Source organism: Montipora foliosa, chromosome 4 (assembly GCF_036669935.1).
Source record: "Montipora foliosa isolate CH-2021 chromosome 4, ASM3666993v2, whole genome shotgun sequence".
In the NCBI taxonomy this organism is placed as follows: Eukaryota; Metazoa; Cnidaria; class Anthozoa; order Scleractinia; family Acroporidae; genus Montipora; species Montipora foliosa.
Genome location: NC_090872.1, coordinates 21834460 through 21844459, shown reverse-complemented (window position 1 = coordinate 21844459; position 10000 = coordinate 21834460). Strand labels below are relative to the sequence as shown.

The 10000-nt window shown below is 37.0% G+C and overlaps 1 protein-coding gene across 3 annotated transcripts in view; it reads left to right on the top strand.

Annotated features, from left to right (window-relative positions):
* Positions 1-10000, top strand: part of LOC138000275 (uncharacterized) — a 35520-nt gene that overhangs the window by 5648 nt on the left and 19872 nt on the right. The window contains exons 2-13 of one of the 3 annotated variants that reach the window (XM_068846566.1): positions 528-655; positions 2144-2256; positions 2515-2652; positions 2788-2900; positions 3026-3105; positions 3510-3695; positions 4369-4480; positions 4616-4779; positions 5533-5690; positions 5978-6090; positions 6277-6457; positions 6657-6793. In XM_068846566.1, the coding sequence (XP_068702667.1) occupies positions 2874-2900; positions 3026-3105; positions 3510-3695; positions 4369-4480; positions 4616-4627 (417 nt within the window). In that variant the 5' untranslated portion in view covers positions 528-655; positions 2144-2256; positions 2515-2652; positions 2788-2873 and the 3' untranslated portion in view covers positions 4628-4779; positions 5533-5690; positions 5978-6090; positions 6277-6457; positions 6657-6793. The other 2 variants (XM_068846565.1, XR_011123095.1) reach the window with 2 other exon arrangements.

The following is a 10000-nucleotide window of genomic DNA, read 5'->3' as shown; positions in this document are numbered from 1 at the left end:
AACGAATCCTTTCTTCTTGACACAATGTCAAGAAAAGTGTAGTTAACGGAACAGCAAAATGAAATTTAAGAAGTGCCGGAGCGATTGCAGGATGCCCGGTTTAGGAACAGAGTTGTTTATATGAATATCATTTTCTGTCCCATGCCACTTCGGACAAGCAGCATTGTTAAACACGACTGCGGGATTTTTAAGTAAGACATTTAGTGGACGCGGAAGCAGCCCTGTGAAACACAACTGCGGGACCGAGGTGGCAGCTTTTTTAAGTAGGACATTTGGTGGGCCGGGTATTCTGCAATCTAGCCTCAAGTTCTAATCCTAAGACTAATGGAAAAGTAATTACAACTTTCTTCCGAAGGACAAACAAACGCGCCCGGCTCTTATGGCTTGCTTGTGTTTACTTTCAGGGTGAACATCTCGTGGGATACTCGTGGATCTGATCTTTCAACTTTTAGGCCCTCAGGAATTGACTTTTAACTTTTATCTTTTTTTGGTACTATTAGTGTGAAATTTAGACTTCTCTTTCACAGCATAATGAACGATTTTGCGCTGTATCTAGTCTGCTATGACAGAACTTACTTGCAGTGGAACTCGACTTAACGTTTTTAGCAAGAACAGAAACAATTTTGAAGCCGGCATTTAAAGAAATGTTTGCCAGGTAATATTTAGTACATTAGTCGTAAACTCCAGGATAGATATTCCAGATTTCACTTACTTCTTTATTTCAGCAACTTTATTAAGCGTTCTTCTGTTAATTAAATGCACTCACAGACAAGGGAAATACTTGATGGGTTATATTGAGGCTCAGTAAAATTTTTCAGTTCAACCAAACCGTAACTATGAATGAATTTGTGTAGACAGCAGGTGATTTATACAGCTTAGCTTCAAGCTAGGGTATGCCATGGCTCTTTTTATCTCGTGCAATTATCATAAAGCCCACAGAGAAACCCAGAACTCCATCAAAAGCGAAATTCGCCGTTAAAATTCCTCTGTGGGAACATTGTAAACAAATAGGCACCATTTTATCCGCGCGTGGATTTTAAGCAAGGGGATTGGAGCTAGTTCCCCTGAATTTTCAACCCATGAAGCACAGCACCGATTTCAAATAGCGCTGATAAACAGTATTTAAGCCTAAGAACCCATTTTAAAACGTTCAGCTTTCAGAAAGCTAACCGTTTTAAAATGGGTTTTTAGACTTAAATACTGTTTATCAGCGCTATTTGAAATGGGTGTTTAGACTTAAATACTGTTTATCGATCAGCGCTATTTGTAGCCAGTCTGCAGTCTGCAAATGTCAGACACCGCATACATACATGCCAACTCTCCCGGATTATCCGGGAGTCTCCCGGATACGGAACGAATCTCCCGGTCTCCCGTACGGGTCATTAAATCTCCCGGATAAAAACGACTTTGAACCTTTCACAGACGTTTCTCCATTCTAGACTCAAATTGCATCCCCAAGTTTAAAAAAGATCGATTGTTTCAAACTCGTTTCATTGTTTCTTAATGCCCTTCTTCATCTCTGAGTTTCAAACACACGTTAATAGAACTAAACAAAATGACTTCCTTTAGCTATCATAGCCATATAACCGATTGTTTGATTGGATCTCCAATTCACCAATAAAAATTCTTGACATAAGTACCCTGTTTTCCCGCAAATTCACAATGGTGGCAGAATATTCTTGTATTCTGATGGAGCTGCTGGGGGATGAGTGGGTGCGTTTAGGGGGGAGAGGAGGGGAGAGGGGAGTGGGTAGGTTGATCGAGGGGGGAGGGGTGGGGAGACCGGATGGAAAAAATCTCCAGATTTTAGATCTCCATAGGTTGGCATCTCTGCGCATATGACGCCGGATCTGAGAATCGAACCCGGGCCACACTGGTGGGGGGCGAGTGCTCTCATCACTGTGCCATCAAATGTAGCAAGCATGGCAAGTGTAGCAAATGTACCAAGTAGCAATCATAGCAAGAGTAGTGGCAAGGGTAGCACGTGTAGTGTAGCAAATGTAGCAAGCATATCAAGTGTAGCACACGTAGTGTAGCAAACATGTAGCGCGAACGTCCTTAAGTGTTTTGAACACAGCTTGACATTATATTTTACTTCCTTTTTTCAAGGCAGTTATTATAATTTTACTTGTTTATTTTTCAGGACAGTCACACTTAACATCAGCTCTTTTGACTCCAAACAACGATTTATAGACTCCCTCAGGAATGCTTTTGGTGGGGGTACTTTTCTTCTTGGAGGGAAAGTTGTCTCCTCAGGTAAATGAAGAATAGGAAAGTACATTAACTTTTTTTTCTTGTCTATGCCTTTAGTACAGTCTAAGTTTTTGCGTGACCATCTGCACATTAATACTCTCAATAAATTTATTCCAGACCATCTAAAATGATTTAACAGTATTAGTGGATGATGATGAGTAAAAGAAGAATTATGTAAATGTAATACTGTGTTTTGAATGAAGAATAATACTTTTCACTTTAACCCCAACAAGTTTGTTTTCATTTTTCAATCTGATGCAGGGGAGGAAAAGAATAATTGCTGCTGAAGAGCACAGATTTCTTCTCACTGATCCAGAATTATGGCAGTTTAACCTGGTGATCAATGGTGATCAACAGTGACCTCTTGAACGTTGTATACCTGAAAGAGGCCTATCTCAGGTAACTTGAAAATCACCCTAAAAAAAAAAAAAAAAGAAAAGAATCATAGGAAGGTTTGAGGTTGGTCGCATCAGGACTGCTGTTATGTAAGAAATCCTAACTTAGAGTATTTTCTTTGCTTCAATAATTTTCAAGGTTCCATAATTTGTCACGCTCTTTTGGGCAGAATGCCCTGCCATTTCAAATGGCAGCTTCATTTACTCTGAGCAGGATACTACGGAATGCTGCATCTGCTAGTGATGTGTGGAGTAAGTTTTAATGATTTACCTCATACTTGGATATTGCTTGGAAACATTTTCTTATTTAGATTTTTATCTGGTTTGAAATTCCCAAATTTCTGTGATTTGTTTTGTTCATCCTTATTTTAATATAGAAGACAGACATATCAGCACAGCCAGACTGCAATTACATAATTCTTGTGTCGTCAATGATTGTTCATCTCTTAATAACTGGGTATGTTTGACCACTTAACAGCTGAAAGTTCATTTGGCATGATTTTCTCCGATACCAAATGTGTTGGAAAGTCAATGAGCTTATATTTACTAGCACTTGGACATAGAATCCCAAGCAGTCCACATGATGTTTCTTAGTGGTGAAAACTAGCTTCTCTGTGACACCTCTGCGTAAGTTACATGTAGCTTACCTTCATGATTAACAGTCATGCTTCAGTATTTTTGTGTTTGTGCAATGTCTATAAGAATAATAAAAAATTAATTGGCATTGCAAAGACAGTTTTATTTGTAAATTACTAGAAAGTGCTCAGTTGATTATCACTGATTTTTGTTCTCTTCCTTTTACAATAATGTAACTTGGTTTCAATTGTTGCAATTTATCCACAGTGACTATTACTTTTTCAGTAAAATGCAGCAGAGCCTGACATCAACCAATGGTGTTGTATTCATAGACGACCCTGAAATTAACAGAACATTTGCTGAATTTCTTCTTCGAGTGCAAGGTCATTTACTCTCGGGTTCAAACAAAGAGGGCATGAGTGCTCCTCGAGCTGGAGTGATGCTGTCGTCAAACTCACCCGAAATATCAAGGTTAGGCAAGTAGCAAATATTGAACAAAAACAAACAAGCGCAAATTTTCCTAGGCTTAAAGAACATGGATGCAAATAACATCATCTCTCTATGGAAGTTCCTGGAAAGCGATCAGCATTTCGCTTTGACATCATTTGAAACGCAGTAATGTGATTGGGCAATCAAACTGTTTACTGCCCACATTAGGAGTGTCATTGGCAGGAATAAGGAGAAGTTTTGTTTTAATCTTGCCAAGCATTGGTCCATGAAACAAATTGCGAACACTTTTTCATGGTCACGCAAAAGTCCCTCTATCAAAGTCTGGTATTAATCATCATGGCAACATTTGTTTGTATCAGTGGAGACCAAAAAAATTTAAAATGCAATTATAATTTTGTTACTGAAGATCATTAGATCACTGAGGCTATTTTTGATCACCAACAGGCAAGGATGGAGATGGATTGAAATTTCAAATTTAAACATATGGATTTAAAAGAATCACCGTCAAATGATATATTTTTTAATTTACTCATACATTTAATAGGGATACCTGGTTCTGCTACAATTTATTAGATATCTTCTCCTTATGTCGTAAGGAATTTTACACGTGCAAGTTGCAGAACCAACTTAAGAGTTGCAACTGAAAATGTTCACTTAAACTGCTGTGACAGTGCCCCTTAAATTCCTGTTTTAGGATTGCAGGACGAATCATCAGATTCAATTATACAAGCCCAAAGGAAGGAATGAATCAGCATGACAGTTGGATGTTGGAAAATTCACTTATTCCTCACCTCAAGAAGAATAAGGTAGTGCTTATTATGTCAATAATTATACGTAGGTGCTAAAATAGTAATAATTATTTAACATAGTTGAGCTCATTTTGTAACTTCAAGAGTGAAAAAATGTAACTTCCCCTTGTTCATTTGTTTTCCTCCAAAAAGGCCTTCTTGTAGCTTGGGCCATCATGTACTTTGAAATCTGCGAGAAAGCATTCCCATTGTATCTGGATGGGATCAAATCAATTCTTGAGAGAATGTTAGCTGAAGTCAAGCCGCAGAGCAGGGAGATCAAAGGTGTTGCTGCTGTTGTGTTGGCAAATACCATGGTAAAAAAAAAATTGTTGACTATAGAATAAAGGTCAAGTACCGGTATACCCTTAGATTCTTCTTCTCAATAATTTCAGTTGACACTAAAATCCTCTAACAGTCTTTAGTTTCAGCATGATTGTTGTGAGCAACACAGGATCACATTTCAAGTGATTGTTGCCACCTTGGAAAATTATAATCAAAACAGACGATTGATTTGAAACAGAATTTGAATTTCGGTACTTAATGTTGATCTCTACTTTACAGTACTTACATGTTCATACAAGCTATGAATCAGATATATTTTTTAACTACTATCTCCATAACAATGACCATCAATTTTGCATGTTAACCCATTTACTTTTCAGGCACCCTAGGATGCCGCCAGTCGATAAATGAAATTGACTGCCGTTAGACAGAGTAAATTAAAAACAGGTTAATGAAGTCTCACTCCGAGGAGTTAATGGGTTAATACCACTTTGTTTGTAACAAAGATCATGATCTGGAAACAATTCATTATTTGAATACAATCTACAGCTGTAGGGAGTATGTTTGACCTTGTCAGACTGTTAAGGTGGTTGATACCCATTCCATCATAAAGGTCTTAATGAGTTTAAATTTGGCTTTCATGGGTAATGTTAAATAATATTGTCAGTTATCACTGGGTGTTGGAATTTATCTATTATTAAAGAAATTAACATTCAGTTATCTTGCTTCCATTGACAACACTAATCTCTTTAAAGCTCTGGAAATTTAAATTTAAATTTCTTTAGATGCGACAATCCATTGGAAAGGATGGCGCGCAACAGAGAGTACAATAAAGTACATCATCCATGACTCATTGACTGAGGATGCCAGCCTAAAAGAGTTGTTGACTCTGGAAAGGTCAGAGGCATCCGTTGTTGATGCAGTCAAGAGGAACAAGGAAATGGTGAGTTGACTTAATTGTGAACAACAACTTGTAAATAAACTTGCACAATGGATTTAATTTATTTCTTAACCCTTTAACCCCTGAAACACACTGATATGCCCATACCTATATAATTTACTCTGTGTAATGCCAGACAATTTTACTCATCAATGGGATACCCTTAGGTCTCGTCAATGGTTAAGAAATTACACTTCTAGAATTATCTATTAAATTTCCGTTAAGATGGTGATTTGTTAATAAAATTGCAAAGTGAAATATAATTATATGCATATCTGCCTGTTTTCCAGATCCTTACCTGGCTGACCCCAAGGTAGCTGTCACCAATGTGAATGGCAACAAAGTCCCAGCTGTGGCCATCATGGCATCAATGGTGGATAGCTTTGCTAATTTGTCACATGCTGTAAGTTACCATTGATGATTGTAGCCACAAGTAGCAAGACTGTGAAAACACCCTGAAGAAACCCAATCATATTATAGATCATTAACATGCGTGAAACAAATTATATAATAATTATTGCATCATTTGTTTTTATTTTTAACTGCCACATTAAGGATGATTAATGTAACCTTGAACATAACCTTATAGGAGATGAAGACGTGTTACACAGAAATTGTCCCAGGTGCCAAAACTATGGGCATTTATTTCAATAAGGCACCAGAAGGAACAATGGGAGACTTAATGAAAAGAAAAGACACCTGCCAGAAGAGGGCTTACAGAGTCCCTTTCTCCATGCTGACTCCGTATGCAGCTGACTACATTAGATATGGTACATGCATTTGTTTAATCTAAGTTACTTCTTAAAAACTTGATACAGGTACACATAAGAGTATTATGTCTATGTGATCATGCATTTTCAATTAATGTATTCTTAAAATTACCACATGCTGATTAGTACCTCCTCGGCTAAAAACTTTATAAACAAATCAGACTATAATGATTTACAAGTGTTTTACGTCGTCTAACAGCAGCATCAGGTCTTATAAACACGGAGCCTGAACAAGTATCCAGCTGCAATGACAATTTCCAGATGCCAGAATTGATGGCAGATGACCAAACATTTCTCCATCTGAAATGGTAACAGGGCCCAAGAAAGCATTAAAAGGTTTGTACCCACACATACAAAATAATCCCATTTTTATGTGTTAAGAACAAGCATTTTGTAGATGCATGAATGAAATTGGGTGACAGCATCAACAACATATCAAGATACCCACGTGCGTGTAATGAAAATATTTTGAAGCAGCATATTGCAGTCTTGAATTTGTCTTTGCCATCACTGGGAATTATTTAAGTTGATACCAAAATAAATGGGTTGATTAAGTGACCGTGAAACCGTTTGTGTACAATTTTCGTTGTTTTCGTGAATAGGAGATATCTATTTATATTCCATATGTATAGGAATTAGAAGAAAGGTGAGCGAATCTAGCGGTATTTATTTCTGGTAACCCCACAGGGAGCCCACACAATCGGATGTGTAGCCGATTGTTATTTTATAGTAAATGTACTGGATTTACCGTTTGCTTCACCTATAGCGATATATCGTTAACTATGTATGTAAATCAATGATAAATAAACGTTGAATTACCTTACCTGTGGTTTATATTCGTCCTTTTACCTCATAAGCGGTTTTTTGAGCGATTTTGAATGAATTTGAGTTTGCCGTTGACTGTTCCACATATAAGAAGGACAAGGGAGGAAACCTTGTTTTGAAAGGGTTCCTTCTTATATGTGGAACAGTCAACGGCAAACTCAAATTCATTCAAAATCGCTCAAAAAACCGCTTATGAGGTAAAAGGACGAATATAAACCACAGGTAAGGTAATTCAACGTTTATTTATCATTGATTTACATACATAGTTAACGATATATCGCTATAGGTGAAGCAAACGGTAAATCCAGTACATTTACTATAAAATAACAATCGGCTACACATCCGATTGTGTGGTTGCCCTGTGGTAACCCACTTTGAATCATGAGCTGACGCGAGCAGCTTAGAATTGCGTGTGTGGCTTACGCGCGCGCGCTCAGCCGAAAACCCTTTCGAGCCTCTTTAGCTTCACTGGCGAAAAATGTCTGATTGGTCGAGGCCTTGTCATGTGACTTCAATACCTCAAATCAAACATGGCTGCCATTCGGTGTTTATTAGATCAATTTTATTAGGCCTCCGTCGACAAAAGACCCTTTTTCAGGCCAGTAAAACGAACGAATGTTGACTGCATAGTGCGTTTCTATGCCAGCGAGATTCTCTTTTAAGCCAACAGGGCTACGAGGGAAATTTCTTTAAAAATTTCAAGGTCAACGCGAGTCTCGGTTGCTAATGTTCGAGTGGAAATTCGTTTGTGGAGCTTACCAGCTAATGGATTACCATCGTGATTTCAATTCATGCGTTTATCTTTTCAAAAGTGGAACAAAAAAGATACCACTAAATTTCCAAATGGTTTCTCTTCCAACTAAATAGTTACACACTGTTTCCGCGGGGTCCCGCATCTAACAGAAAATGTTAAGATTTTAGCTTTTTTTTTTCAAAATTAAGTCGTTAAAATTGCCATTCAAGTGGTCCATTGAGGAAAATTTATTAAGACCGAGGGGAAAATTAAGAAATGTATTTCAGTCGTTCAAAAATAAATTTTAAAGTGAATTTAGCAGTAATAATAACCATGTCATAGCACCTCATAAATTATGGGTACACTAGAAGGAAACCTTTTAGTTGCAATTATATTTTGTTATAGTTGCTACAAGCAAAATGCCAATTGTTTGCTTTCCTCCAAATTATAGAAATAAACATAGATTAGGATAACTCTGAATAGCCAAAACAAAAATGTTTGATTCAGAAGTCCAGCTTACTAGCAGGGAGAATTTTACTGTAACAAAATATTACTACAGCTAATAATACGCTTTCACCACATTGTAGTGGGTTAGTGTGACAACAAAAATACTTAATCAGGAATTGATTTTATCTTCCAGCAATAAAACAGCAGGAGGATATAAAATTAGGTATTTTCAAAGTTTAGAAAACTTGTTGAAGGTGATTCAGTGCCACCCTCCCAAAACTTTTCACAAATTTCACGCTGGCCTACTAAGTACTTCCAGTACAACAAATTATCTAACCTCTCTTTGCGGACTCTGGTTGCAACACAGCTACTTCAATAATTTTAATCCCCTTGCATTACATTTAACTTTTAGAAAAACCATAACTTCATATTTCCGTAATAATCGTTCAAAGACATTGAGCAAAAGCATACAAAGCTACATTTGAAAGGGACATAATCCTATGTTGCAGTTTTCTGGATAAGACTTCACAGAAATAACTCCTGTTACCTTTCCATATGTAAAGAGGTCCCATGATTTATGAGTCAATTAGTCAATGAGTCATGAGTCAATGCAGTCAATATAGCAATAATTTATTGATCAAGCCTAAGCCCTCGTTTCAGTGATTAGGCCTTAAGCACTCTCTGAAATTTTAGCTTTCATTTTATGGGTTAGGGTAACTGCACTAACTCATTGACTCATGACTCATTGACTCATACTTAAGACTCATATGTAAAAAATATTGCAACATTAGATGCAATGAATTTTTAGCAATTGCTGTAAATAATAGTAAGCATTCCTACCATTTCAAAGGATGAATAAATTAAAGTTGAATGCAGTAAGTGTAAGAAGTAAAAAAAGTGGTCCAATTTATTTAAGCTGTAATCAATTTCCATCCTTGCTTTAGTCCCTGGATAGGGTTAAACAATGGTGGTGAAGTGAAAAAACTACCCCAAGGGGGTACTGCTTATGATACTGAGACCAAACAGCTGGCAGAGTTGCTGCAGTACATTTAAGGCTATAAATCTGAAAAATGAATGGAACTGTAGAAAAATTTGGTAAGGGAGCAAGTAGCTTTTACTTATGAATATTGTAAAATGCCAGTCATTTGTCAATTTAGAAATGATTCCCCTAAGGGGTCAGATTTCTTTAGCCTACATCCAGAAAACAAGATTCTGTTACCTTTAATGGTTGTTTAAAAAAAAGACCCCTCCTCAGCAAACTGCATCCTCATGTTTGGATTCTCATTGATTTAATGACTTAAACAATATCATGCAAATTTGTTCTACAATAATACTCAAATACCATAAAAGTATTTTTAACCTAACTCTTTTGCAAAGTTTACTCCTTGAGCCACCAGCTTCAACTTTGATACTTTGTTCTAAAAGCCAAAGCCATTGTATAGCAATGGTGGAGGTGATGATTAGTCACTTTGTTTTGGTTCAAATGAAGAAAGAAAGTCAAAGTAATGATCGCACTTTAACCCTTTCACCCCTAAACC